The sequence below is a fragment of the Peromyscus leucopus genome, chromosome 1 (assembly GCF_004664715.2).
Source record: "Peromyscus leucopus breed LL Stock chromosome 1, UCI_PerLeu_2.1, whole genome shotgun sequence".
NCBI classification, from domain to species: Eukaryota; Metazoa; Chordata; class Mammalia; order Rodentia; family Cricetidae; genus Peromyscus; species Peromyscus leucopus.
Window position 1 is genome coordinate 98,141,931 of NC_051063.1, and position 13,722 is coordinate 98,155,652.

Genomic DNA, 13,722 nt, shown 5'->3' on the forward strand with positions numbered 1-13,722 from the left:
TACTTCCAAAGAGTCTGTGTCAACTTCTACACCTACCAGGAAAGTATGAGTCCTTTTGCTCATTTATTCCTTGTCATTTTTTAAAAAGTATTTCCAAAGCATTCTTTTGGAAGTTATTTCAATATAAAAACATGCTTCCAATTTATTTGACATTTCACTGTTAATAGTACCTTTTATCACAAAATATCTTAATAGTGTGGAAATTATATCAACATTTTCCTTGTAGGTTTGTACTTTTGTCTTTAAGAGTTCTTTACCCACCTATGAATGCATTTAATTGTTTCACTTTTCCTCTTCAGAATTGTTTTCAAACCATCTAGAACATATTTCTGTGTATTGTGTGAGTTAAAGAATCTGACTTTATCATTTGCAAATCAACAGTCATTTTTAAAATGTCCATCCTTCCACCACTGACTTATAAAGCTACTTCTATCATACAACAATGCTTGTATCTGTAGGTGGGACTGTTTCTAGGCTCATGATTTTGGTCTATTGGTCTATTTTTGTCTGTTGATAGCAATATACAGCTTAGATTGCTAGAGCTTTGTAAGAAATCTTGGTATCTGATTATACTTGATATCTCCTAATACTTTTTCTCAAAACTATTTTGGCTCTTCTTGCTCTTTACTCCATCATGTAAATTTTAGGATTAGCTATATCTTCCATTATCTTAAAAAAAGTTCCTTCATAATTTGTTGATAAAATAAAGTTACTGTCGTGTTTTGGGTTTGACTTACCAAATATTAACATTGCATCACTGATCAACAATGAATGGTGTTATTAAGGAGGGGAGGGGAGCTATGAGAAAAATATGTTGTGACTTCAGTTCAAGTTGTACTGCTTTTTCAAATTAATTTGGCAAGATTGAGAAATTATGGTAAGTTTTCTCAATCATGAGATAACATGACTTTCCATTTGTTTAGTTCTTCTTTTTTTCTTTAGTAAGTAACTTTTCCCCATAAAGATTTTAGGTAGTTTTGCTAGAATTCCTGGATTTAAAATTTCTATTTGCTGTGTTTCATCTTCTGGGCCACTAGATGGCGCATCCTTTAATTCATCTACTACATTGTCAACCCATGCTCTAGGATTGTGTGTGTTGCATTCAGAACTCAAGACTTTTGTTGTTGTTGTTGTTCAGGTGTCCAGCTGTTTCCTCGAGCAATATTACACTGAAGGTAAGTTCTACACCTTTTTCTCACATAAGCAGGGGAATTCCACAGGTATTTCTTGACCTAAGTTTAGGGTGAAAAGAGGAGACCTATGTCTCTCCTGAAGTATCTTGAAAGCCTCTCTGGTCTTTCTCTGCCCAACCCCCCGCCCTCTTCAGTGGGGAACACTCAACAAACCCTTTGCTTTTTTCAGAGAGTTGACCCTGTCCCTTCAAAGCATTTGAGATTCTCAGATGTTGAAATGGAATCTTTCAGGGATTCTCTGACCTTTGTTCCTGAGAAGCTTCACCCCAGGGGGAAGAAGCCCAATTCTCTCCACCTGAACCAGTATCTTATCTCAGGAATGGAAGTCATTATAATTCCCAAATCCACCACTGGCACATTTCTTTCTTAATTTGTTAATGGTAAAAATAAATGCTATCAACAGATAATTTTGGGTTGTTTTGTTTTTCAGCTTTGTGGTTGGCCAAATTTTAAATTTAGTATTCCATCGCTGTTCCAATCAGGTAAATGCTATTTTGGGGAGTGAGGAGACAGGAGATTCTGTAGATCCCCAAAGAAAAGGCAAAATTGGCAAAACAGTCAAACAAGTTAAAATAAAGGCCAGCATCCATTTGCTTTAGACTCATTGAGCATTGAGCGAATGGCACCTTCTTTACACAGCGTCTGGTCTAAGTGGGTTTGGTTGCTGTTTGGTTGGCTTTTAGTACTTTTAGTACAAACAGAGATTCAGTTTGAAAGACACTTTGGAATCCAGTAGCAAACACCAATTCCCCCCAACGCTTTCTCCCCGAACCCCAGTTTGGTCTGAAGGGGTAGCACGATCCTTTTTCCACTTTAGGTGGGCAAGATTTCTGTGAAAACACCTTAGAACCGCTTGCCTCATTTATCAGGCAAATTTGGAAGGGAAGAAGCCTTTAAGAGAACTACTTTGAACGACAAGGAAGACTACTACTCAGGTTCAAGTCATACTTTTAACACGAGCTTGTTGAAACGTTTAACAATTCCAAAATGAAATTAAACGGGTTTTAACTTTTTTTTTTTTTTTTTTTGCCTCTCAAAAGCATAAAAATGCAGAGGAAGTTAACAGGGGTGCAAAAATCTTAAAACGGTAAAAAAAAAAATAAGAAAAACAACTCTTCTTAGCACTAGTCCTTGGGTGAGTTACCAGGAAACTGATTCTTCTTTTCTTGACTTCGGACGTGAGTCCTGAGCCCCGGCGGCCTCAGTACCTGCTCCGACCTCCCCCTCGCTCCAGGCGGCTTCCCACTCGGCCTCCTCCCCGGGGGGGCGCACGGCGGCCCGAGCGGCTGTAGGAGTCGCGCGGAGTCGGGCAGCTTCGTTCCACAGACGGCGGCAGCCCGCGCTCCGGCCTGCCCACGCGCTCGCGGCCGCTCGAGTAGCGCTCGCTGCGGTAGCTGTCGCGGCCGCCGTAGCCGTCGGGCGAGCAGCCGCGGTACTCTTCGTAGCGGCCTCCGCCGTAAGATGGCGGCGGGCCGCGGGCAGGGCCGGCGCCGCGCGGGTCGCCGTAGCCGTCGAAGGGGTCTCGGTAGGAGCCTCCGCTCGGGTGCTCGGCGTAGTCGCGCTCGCGGCCCCCGTAGCCGTCGCGCTCGCAGTAGCCCCTGGAAGGGCATTCGTCGCGCGCGCTCGAGTGGCCGTAGTCGCGGTAGGTGTAGTCGCGCGGCGAGGGCGCGAAGTCGCGCGGGTCCCGGGCGCTCGGGTAGTCGCGGCTCGAGTAGCTCTCCCGGGGCGAGTAGCCCTCGTCGCGCGGGCCCAGGTACGGGTCGCGGCGCGGCGGCGGCAGCTCCCGGCGCGGGGGGCCCCGTAGCCGTCTCGCCCCCGCGAGCCCGCGGCCCGCCCGCGAATTCCCGCGCCGCTGCGCGCCGGGCCCGACGGCGCGGCTCTTTTTGGCGGAGGCCCGGCCCGGCGCGGCGGTGGCCCGCGCTTCAGCGGCATCGGGGCCCGGGAAGGGCGCAGGTCGAAATCGCCCGTGTAGCCGCCTTCGTCGGCCGACCCGCCCCGGGAGGGAGGGCGCCGCGGGCCGCCGCCGCCGCGGCTCCCACGCAGGCCCCTCGGGCGGCCGCGGCTGCGGGGAGGCGGGGGCCCGCGCCGGCTGCTCTCGAACACCGGCTTGGTGGCCTGGGCCACCTTGATGGCCTTACCATCCAGGGACTTGCCATTCATGTCTCGGGAGGCGGCCTTGGCGTCCGCGGGGTTCTCGAAGGTGACGAAGGCGAAGCCTCTGGACTTGGAGGTTTCCCGGTCCTTCATCAGGAGCACCTCGATGATGCGGCCATACTTGCCGAACGCCGCCTCGAGGGCTTTCTCGTCGGTTTCGAGGTTGAGGCCTCCGATGAAGAGCTTCCCTGGACGGTCGGCTTCCACCATGTCGGCTGTGGCGAGGGCTGTGGAGACACGGAGCGAGACGCGGCGAGGCACGAACTCCCCGGCTGGTCGAGACCGCCTCCTACCGGTCGGGTGGCGCTGTGCGCAGGCGGGAGGGCGGAAGGATGGGCCGGGCGGCCCCTCAGCCACGGGCGGCTCCTGGCTGTGATTGGTCGGCAGCTCCGCACCTCAAGGGGGTGTCGCGGGGATGCGGAAACTGGTTTGTGGCCTCCGCAGACCCACTCCGCGGGCCCCGGGGCTGCCCCTCTGGGGCTCCCTCCCTGAAGCGCGGCTGAATAAGGAGCCGTTAGGGGAAGGGAAAAATAAAGTTCCATTGCTCTTAATGAGAAGAATTCCAAAGGCATTCCAAGCCTAGTGACCAAAACGATTTTCAAAAGCAAATAAACACAAAACTCTGGGAAATGAAATTAGTAGTCGTTTAAAGTGTATATAAAAAGTTTATTAATAAGATGACAGAGTTCGGCCTCATTTTTTTTTTTAATCTTGTTTTTGCTTTTGCCCGCATGGGAAGGATGTGTTGAAATACGTGAAATAACAGTGAGAGGGAGTCATTATATGGATTTACTCTTTTTCTTGTTTTTGACACATTCTGCTATTTTGTTTTGCTTACCTTAGGCTGTTTGGTCTCATATGTATATGCTAAAGTAGTTTTCACGTTCCTTCCTGCCAGTTTGTAATATACTTTGTAGTAACCATGATTATCTTGTCTATTTTTTTACTTATAGAATGATTTGTCTTTATTTTTCCTCAGCAGTGGAAAAAGTTATTCTTCTATTCTTTTTTTTTTTTTTTTTTTTTTTTTTTGATTTTTCGAGACAGGGTTTCTCTGTGTAGCTCTGGCTGTCCTGGAACTCACTTGGTAGCCCAGGCTGGCCCTGAACTCACAGAGATCTGCCTCCCGAGTGCTGGGATTAAAGGCGTGCGCCACCACTGTCCGGCCATGCTTCTATTCTTATTTTGTTTTCTCTTAATGTTCTCTAAGTTTATAAATTTGTTTACCAAGCATTAAGTTTATTGCTTAATCTTTCGTGTATGTGCCCACATAACCATGACCCACACATCATGATGCCTAACATTCGCCTCACTCACTGAAAGCCCTCTCACCTCCTGCTCCTGTCAGGATAGTGCCTTCCTGCCTCACAACTAGCGTCACTATTTTTTCATCTATCACAAATGAGTTTTGCTCATAGCTGATGTAGTGGTTTGAATGAGAATGGACCTATAGAATCATATATGCTTACTCACTTGAGAATGATTAGAAAGTAGCCTTTTGGAAGAAGTGGAGCCTTGTTTGGAACAGTTGTGACACTGGGCACGAGCTTTAAGGTTTCAAAAGAGACATGCCAGGCTGTCTCTCTCATTGCTGCCTGAGGATCAGAATGTACTGTCACCTAATTATCCAGCGCCATGCCTGCCTGCCACCACACTTCTCAACCATGATGATAATGGACTAACTCTTGGAAGCTGTAAGCTAGCCCCTCAATTAAATGCTTTCTTCTATAAGCTGCCTTGGTCACAGTGTCTCTTCACAGCAATAGAATGGTAACTAAGCAGCTGAGTTTCTGCTAATGATGTAAATGCTGGTGGGAACCTGGATGACTATAGTGTGAGAGCTGACCACTTAACCAACGCAGTGATAAGAACTGGAGAACTCCTGAGGAGTAGGAAAGGATCAGAGGTTGAGCTACTTCTAGATTTAACTCATGCCAGGGAATGAAGAGAACCTTGTGTGTCTGGAGCTTTTGTTCTCAGGCTTCTCTTAGGTAGACTTGTTTGGGTGCCTCAGTAGCCCCAAAGAGGTCATTGTAATTCAGTAGTCTTTACTAGAAATTTAGTGAAAAAGAAAGCCGACTGATTCTATAGGGGCCAAGGTGGCCAAGGTTATATATAGCCTAGAAGGTTGTGAAAGAAAGAAGTAGCTCTCTTTCACTAATGGCATCTTGCAAAAAATTCTTCTAATGGTACAGGACAGACTTTATTCCTACCTCAAGAGTGTACTCAAATTTAAAAATCAAAACCTGTCCGCACTGCTTTGAGAACACTGGTTCAGGAGTTGGACTCAAATGGCCAAGCAGCCTAGAAGCAGAAGAAAGACCTGCGGGATCATCAAGGTCTAATGCTTGTTCAAAGCAGAAGCACAGATTTACGTTTAAACTATATCAATTGAGCTCAACTCCAAGGAAGACAGAAGTGGTAAATTTTTAAAAGTAGAACAGAACTGGTAGGAACATAAGTGAAAACCATTTTTGAATGATTTAGAATAATGCAATGCCTGTAAGATAGTCGCTTACCAAGCAGTTCAGATAGGCTAGCAGCTACCCACCCTGCTCCCAGCCCTGCCCCAGGCAAGCTCTGTTGTGTTAATGGACCTTCCACCCGGCAGCTCAGTTACAAGGGAAGCTCCAAAACAGGTCTTGATATGCTAATGAACTAACCCCAAGGTGATGTTGATATGTTAGTACAGCCACAGCCAATTAAAATAATAGAAAAATTGCAACTTTTAAAAGTGGCCCCTATGATCACATTACCATGTTCCCCAAACATGGTTTCTCTTATCTTCTGTGTTGATATCCATTGGCAAGGAGGCTTTGAGACTGGCCACTGTGTGTGGCCCTGGCTTTTGTGACCCTTGAACTTCCAGCACCACTGCTGAGCTTGTCAGCATTAGGTATTGGCTGACATTTTCAGTGACTTCCTGGACATTCACCAGTGTCATCCTCACAGCCTGCCACATCTGAAAGACTTCATAGCGGACAAGGTTTGAGCTTGCCAAACTTCTGAAGCATCCTCACCAGAGAAGATCACCGCAGTAGTGTTTTTGGCCCAACTAACTGTTCCCTGCTTGGTGAGATGTCTAACTTTTTTATTAGCATGGTACTAGAAGGAGTGTTTGTGTGAATAGGCCAAGCATATTCAAAAGACAAATCTTGTATGGACATCCTAATTGCTGAGTAATATAGATGGAATATTAAATATATATATAATATATATATTTAATATATATATTATATATTCCTACTGTGTTGCAGTAGGAATATGGAACTGAAGAAATACATACTTGCTTAGTAGGCTTACCAAGAAGACTCTTTTCCCTTAGAACTGATTTTGGAGTAGTATAAAATAATGCTAGATTATATTGCATAGATAGTGCCTTGTACACAGAACTCAATTGACCAGTAAAGAGTTGTATAGTTATATTTAGGAGTTCTGAGGCTACTGGACAGCATCCTGCTTAGAGAGCCATCGCTGTGTTTAAAGAAAGGAAAAACAGCTCTGGGTGTATGGTAGTTTGAATAAAAATGGCCCCCATAGGTTCATAGGGAGTGGCACTATTGAGAGGTATGGCCTTGTTGGAGGAAGTGTGTTTCTGGAGGTAGGCTTTGAGGTTTCAAAGCTCAAGCCAGACCCACTGGTTCACACTCTTTTCTGCTGCTTGCTGATCTGGATGTAGAACTCTTGGTTCCCTCTCCTGCACCAAGTCTGCTTGCATGCCACCAAGCTTCCCACCAATGCTGACAATGGACTAAACTTCTGAACTGTAAGCCAACCCCAATTAAATGTTTTTCTTTATAAGAGTTGCTGTGGTCAGGGTGTCTTATCACAGCAATAAAACCCTAACTAAGACAGGGTGTCTAAATAAAATGCTGTTTTCCTAGCAGTCATGGAAGAATTTTAACAATGGCAAAAAGTCTTGTGTGGGTTTTTACTGACACCATGATGCTAGTCAATAGCCTGGCTATATGGTTAAGTAGAGGAACAATAAAAACCTGGGGACACCTTTAAGGTAAACATTACCATGGGAATTTTGAAGGTATATTAAATTAGAACATGTTGATATCCATAAGAGGAACTTACATGAGAGCCAGTTACAGTGGTACAGACCTGTAGTCTCTGTTTGGGAGGTGGAAGCTAGAGAATCATGTGAACCTTAGCTCAAAGTGTGTGTGTGTGGGGGGGTGAGGGGGGCACAAAACTACCTGTAGCTTCAGAAGGTGGCTGGAATTTACCAACAAATATAGCTATATATGTGTTTGAAGTGACCATCTAAACTGTGAACTGACTCAAATGAGTGGGGGATTATGTTATAGGGAGCCCACTAGAGAAGATCACACAGGCTTAGTTTATAGCCAATTGAAAGGCTTTATTCTATCCAATTGGCTGGGACTACACTCAGATATTTGGGACCTAAGCATAGTCTGGAGCATTTAGAGCAAGGGGTTTTTAAAGGCAAAACCCACATCTTGGTATCTATTCTGCTGTTGCCACCAGGGGATGTTTTGTACAAACAAGTAGTTTAACAGATGCAAAGATAAGCAGTTAGCCTGAGAAGGAGTTTTGCACAAGCAGGCAGTTTAACAGAAGCTAAGGTAAGTTACATGGGGCATCTTGAACTAGAGTTTCTAGAATAGAGTTAGGTAAATTTTCCATGGGAGTCTCCATCAAGGAGATCAAATTCTACTTAAATCTGAAATGACCTCAGCAAGAATACAAGAAGGAGAAACCTCTGCACTGTCTTGCCCTGACATAATTACAGTAATGTAGAAATTGGAGAAAGCTAGATCTTTTTATCTTGTATTGCTGAGATATAAACTACTGCTAAAGACTCTTCTGCCAGTAGAAGAGACAGAGCTTACCCATGGTATATGGGTATATGCCACATTCCATGTAAGGAGTACCAGAACAGTTCATAGGTAGGATTGATTTGGGACAGAAGTGTTTTTTTCTTTCTTCCTGTTTTTATTTTCCTGGTGTTTGAGATTGAATCCAGAGCCTCACACATGCTCAGCAAGGCCTTTACCACTGAACTATATTCCTGGCTTCTACCAACTTGTCTCTACAGAAAGAGATGCAAATTCTGAGAATGCTATCAAAAAACTGAAACGTAAGACCTTAAAGCAATGAGGACCTTCAAATTGCATTTCTTCAATCAAGGAACATGCTTACATCACATAATTTCTACAATGAACAGAGAGATGCTCTTTTAGAAATACTAGTTTAATAGAGATTAGAAACAGGCATTTCAAATATTGTGTAAAGCAGAAGATAAAGACATGAAGAGCTGACTTATATGCTTAAGCAAGGCTGATGGAGAGGCCACACAGAGATTCCACTGTTTTGTGGGTGGATATTTTAGAGAAGGATGGGGACACTTGTTATGCTATTCCCCCACTCCATCTCTTCAACTTTGTTTTCACTATTTGATGGTCACAGGGATGCAAAACCAAGTTTTGGAGGATGGATGATTACGACAGAAGTCACTGTAAATGTATTTTAAAATTTTGTGTCAGAATTCCCGATGGCCCAGTGATCAGGTTGTACCTTCATTCTACTTAATAAAACTGGGACAAATAACAAAAGCAGCTATATTTTCTAAAGGAATTTAAAAACTAAATATTTACTACCTGTGTGCATATATGTCTTTGTGTGTGTGTATGAGGTATGTGCATGTGAAGGCAGTATCCATACAGGCCAGAGGAGTTGGATGCCCCTGGAGCTGGAGTTACAGTGGTTGTGAGCCACTTGATATGGGTACTGAAAATTAAACTTGGTTCCTCAAGAAGAACAGTATGTTCTCTTAACTACTGAGCCATCTCTTCATCCCACAGCTATATTTTCTGTGGGTAAAAATGGCCTGTTGCTGCTTGTTATGTATGTAACCCTACTTTACTGTAGTACCTTGCCAATTCCTCAGCTGATCCTGTTTCCTCAGACTGGGAGTCTCTGAGTCTTCATCCAGAATGAATCTCCACTGAACTGCTGCTAAAAGCCTAAAAGCTTAACCAGGCTCTAGTTCCTGGTTTTCACACCTTATATACCTTTCTGCTTTCTGCCATCACTTCCTGGGACTAAAGGCATGTGTCATCATGCCTGGCTGTTTCCAGTGTGGCTTTGAACTCAGAGATCCAGATGGACCTCTGCCTTCCAAGTGATAGGATTGAAGGTGTGTGTGCCACTATTTTCTGGCCTCTATGTCTATCTAGTGTCTGTTCTGTTCTCTGATCCCAGATAAGTTTATTAAGGTGCACAATATATTGGGAGACACAATATCATCACACTCTACCTTTAATAGGAATTGATTGAGGCTGAGTGTTTGTTAGTCTAATATTTTTCACTGAAATCTAGTCCTGAACAGTAGTTGGTTTCTTTTTTGGAGGAGGGAGGATTGCTGGGAACCAAACCCAGGGCCTGGTGCATTCCAGACAAAGACTCTACCACTGAGCTAAATCCTCATGTCTCTGCACAGTGGTTGAACCTCAGGTGACTACTACTAAAAGGGGGAGACCTTAACTGTGAATAGAAGGATGGATAGTAAATGGGGATAAAGGAAGGAATAAATGGGTTCTATTATGTTTTGGATTGGGGGCTTAAGAGAACACTGGGGTTGGGGATTTAGCTCAGTGGTAGAGCACTTTCCTAGCAAGTGCAAGGCCCTGGGTTCGGTCCTCAGCTCGAGAGAGAGAGAGAGAGAGAGAGAGAGAGAGAGAGAGAGAGAGAGAGAGAGAGAACACTGAGATGGATGACTGGACAATAAGAACTTTATTAAAAGTTATTAAAGCCATGGACACACAGACAGAGCAGGCAACATAGTACTAGATACTCCGATGAGAGTTCAGGCCCAGTGCTAGAGATGGACACTGTGGTAGGGTATCTGAAGAGAATCAGGCCTTGATGGCAGAGGAGGGACCCTCTTCTTATTTATACCTTTTAAGGATGGTGTGGGGGACCAGCCCCACAATTATTTACCCCAGGGACTCTTGAGGAATAAGGAATAAGAGACTTAGTTAGAAATAGAGGGGAGAGAAACAGAGAGAAAACACAGGACAGACTCAGATGGGCCTGGATCCTTATCCACTGGCCCTGACTGTCTGTGCCCTAGGGTATTTATAGGAATGCCAAGGGTGGAGCAAAAGACCTTCCCCCAGCACAGTCAAGTACAGACCATCTCAGACACCTGCACTAAGGCCCATGATCCAATCACCCCTTCTATACAGACCTGCTGGGTAAGCACTAGGAAATCTGAAAATGGGCTCCCACAGGATGGGATGAGGTTCTTTGATTTCTAGGAGGAACTAGTGTGACATAACCTTAGCATCAATACTCTTTGATGCTAACTCTTTCCGTGCAGTGTACCAGTGGGGTGCATGTTGGTATCTGTGAGATGGGGAGAGCTGCTGTAAAACAGAGGCTAGATTCTAACATTACCTTTATAGGTTCTAAGATGGAGAAAACCTGTAGTATCCTAACAGCCTGAGAGGTTTGGAGCAAGAGATGATATCGTCTTTATTTAACTGTACCAGAAAGGATGAAGTCATCTGTTTCTGAGACCACCCATAGGATCAAATGTGAACCTGTAAACTGGAGTGGGTACAGATTCTCTCACCATCCACACTGGCCCCAGCATCCTAAAAGGAACTCTAAGGTACAGAAGCCCCAAGATGAGGAAAGAAATTTAATCAGTATCAAAGAACAGAGGTAATACTTCAACATTACTCAAGAAAGATTAATTATCCTCCCTAAACATACATACACATACACACACACACACACACACACACACACACACACACACACACACACACACACAGTAGTTGGGGGGAGGGAACCTCTGTAGCAGGCTGTATCCTGACAGGAAAAATTGGAGAACACATGGAATAACCTGCCAGGTTATTCCTGGGTTGAAAGCCCCAGGACAGTTAAAACTCTGCCCTTCTCCTGTGACCTGGGATCTGCTGCTTCCAGTTTATTCTGGGACTGAGCTGTGGTCTAACCATCTAGACATATGAGCAGTATGGCCCATTCTGTGCCCCAAGTTCACTGACAAGGAAGAGAGCAGCCCTTCCTGTTTAAACTTATTTTTTAAAGTTCTAAAATGCCCACCACACAATTTACCGGCTTACTCATTTTAGGTATAAAGTCCAGTAAGGTTAAGTGCATCCACATTGTGTGCACTTTTGAGAACTCTACCTTGCGAAATGAAAAGTCTGTCAAACAATTTTCAACCCTGGACCCCCAGCCTCTGTCTACTCCATTTTATGCTTATATATTTGACTACTGAGCACTAATGAAAACTTTTAATGTTTCCCTTAGTCTGAATACATTTGTGTGTTGTCCATGAACACACAAATGTTGTCTGCCTGCCTCTAGGAAATAGCTTTAGACTGTTTTAAGTGGCAAGCTACCATTTAAAACTCCTGGGGAAAACTGCAAGCGCTGTCCAGGGTCCTGCTCTCTGACAAAGGCAACCCAGCTGGGGCCACCTGCTCCTCAGGGGCATCCCTACTCTTTCCAAGTGCTCCTTCTGAATCTAGAGACTCAAGGCAGCAGCAAACCTGCCAGTGACTGGCTCTCCTCTCACCAGAAGCAGGTCGTGCCCCTCCCTCTCTGAGCTTCCCTCCCACAAGGGCTGCGGTTTGCTCAAGGCTTGTGAGCCACCTCCACAGCCCTGCCCTTGGCCACCTCCAGGTAGGCTCTGCTCTACAGGCCCTCCTGGGTAGTTACTCCCTACTCCCCTCCAGGCTCAGCTTTGACAGTGCTCCCAGGGCAGAGCTTAAACTGTTCTAACTTGCAGACACAGAGGCCTTGCAGGCCACCCAGTTTCCAGCCATCCTTGCCAAGTGGCCTTCAGAGCTTTTCCACTCAATACCAAGGAGCCACACGTGATACCATGCAGAAAAAAATGCTTGGCTGAGCCCTTCCTGAATTCTTGTCTGCCATGTCATGAGTTATTAAGATAGGGTCTCATAACTTTTTTTGAGACAGGTTTTCTCTGTATAATAGTCCTGACTGTCCTGAACTCACTTTGTAGACCAGGCTGGCCTTGAGCTCACAGCGATCCATCTGCCTCTGCCTCCCAGGTGCTGGGATTAAAGGCATGCACCACCATCTGGCCCCACTCACCATATAAATCTTGGTGGCTTGGAACTCAGACCAGGTTGAACTTGAACCCAGAGATCCACCTACTTCTGCTTCCCAAATGTTGAGGGTTAAAGGCATGCACCACTACACCTGGCTCCAGATCACTAAATGGTTGGGGTTTTTTGTTTGTTTTGCATGCCACAGTTCTGGGATGGTTCTACAGCTTTATTAAATAACTCCTAACAATCTTTCAATCAAATGAATCTTTTTAGTTTTAACCCCAAAAGCCTTATGTCCTTTTTAAATTAGCCTTTTTTTAAAAAAAAAAAAAATCAGGAGGCTACAGGATATTCATTGCAGAATTGCATTCCCACATCTACTGGAACTAGTGACTCAACTAAGAAGTTATTTAAATCCTCACTCCTAGGGAGCCTCACCCCAATATTCTTTATTGAATCTAGAAATCTACATTTAAAGATAGACACAAGTGACTGACATTGGCAGTACTCAGTACACATGTGGATGCCATTCTAATAGGACAAGCTAGAGCACAGCTATGAACTAAGCCAGGGTTGTGGGAATGTGAAGGGAAATTGAGGCTCATGAATCTTCTCTAGTGCTGTGCTGCAGAGTTTGTCAAGTCCTCCTCTCTCCACCCCTACCATTTGAGAAGAGGAAACCTCAGCTGAGAAAATGCATCCATAAGATGAGACTGTAGGCTGGGCGGTGGTGGCGCACGCCTTTAATCCCAGCACTTGGGAGGCAGAGGCAGGCGGATCTCTGTGAGTTCGAGGCCAGCCTGGGCTACCAAGTGAGCTCCAGGAAAGGTGCAAAACTACGCAGAGAAACCCTGTCTCGAAAAACCAAAAAAAAAAAAAAAAAAAAAAAAAAAAAAGATGAGACTGTAGGCAAGCCTGTTGGGCATTTTTCTTAGTGATTGATGGGAGAAAGCCCAGTGGATTGTGGGTAGGGCCATCCCTGGGCTGGTAGTCTTGGGTTCTATAAGAAAGCAGGTTGAGCAAGCCATGTTGAGCCAAGTCAGTAGGGAGAACCCTTCCATTGCCTCTACATCAGCTCCTGACTTCAGGTTTCTGCTCTATGTTGAGCTCATGCCCTTACTACTTTTGATGGTGAGCCATTATAAACCCTTTCCCTCCAAGTTGCTTTTGGTCATGGTGTTCCATTGCAGCAATAGTAGTCCTAAATAAGACAAGTCCCATCATCAAGTTCATTTCTCTACTTCTTCCAAAGTTTTTAAGCTCCATAGCCAATAAAAACATTTGACACAGCA

General features: G+C 45.0%; 1 protein-coding gene across 1 annotated transcript; it reads right to left on the reverse strand.

The window, feature by feature from the left end:
* Positions 1–2,301: 2,301 nt before the first annotated feature.
* LOC114710282 (RNA-binding motif protein, X chromosome-like) lies at positions 2,302–3,980 on the reverse strand. Its single transcript, XM_028894386.2, is given in 2 exon segments — positions 2,302–2,993; positions 2,996–3,980. Coding segments are annotated over 2 exon segments (1,161 nt in total). The 5' UTR covers positions 3,558–3,980; the 3' UTR covers positions 2,302–2,394.
* Positions 3,981–13,722: the final 9,742 nt, after the last annotated feature.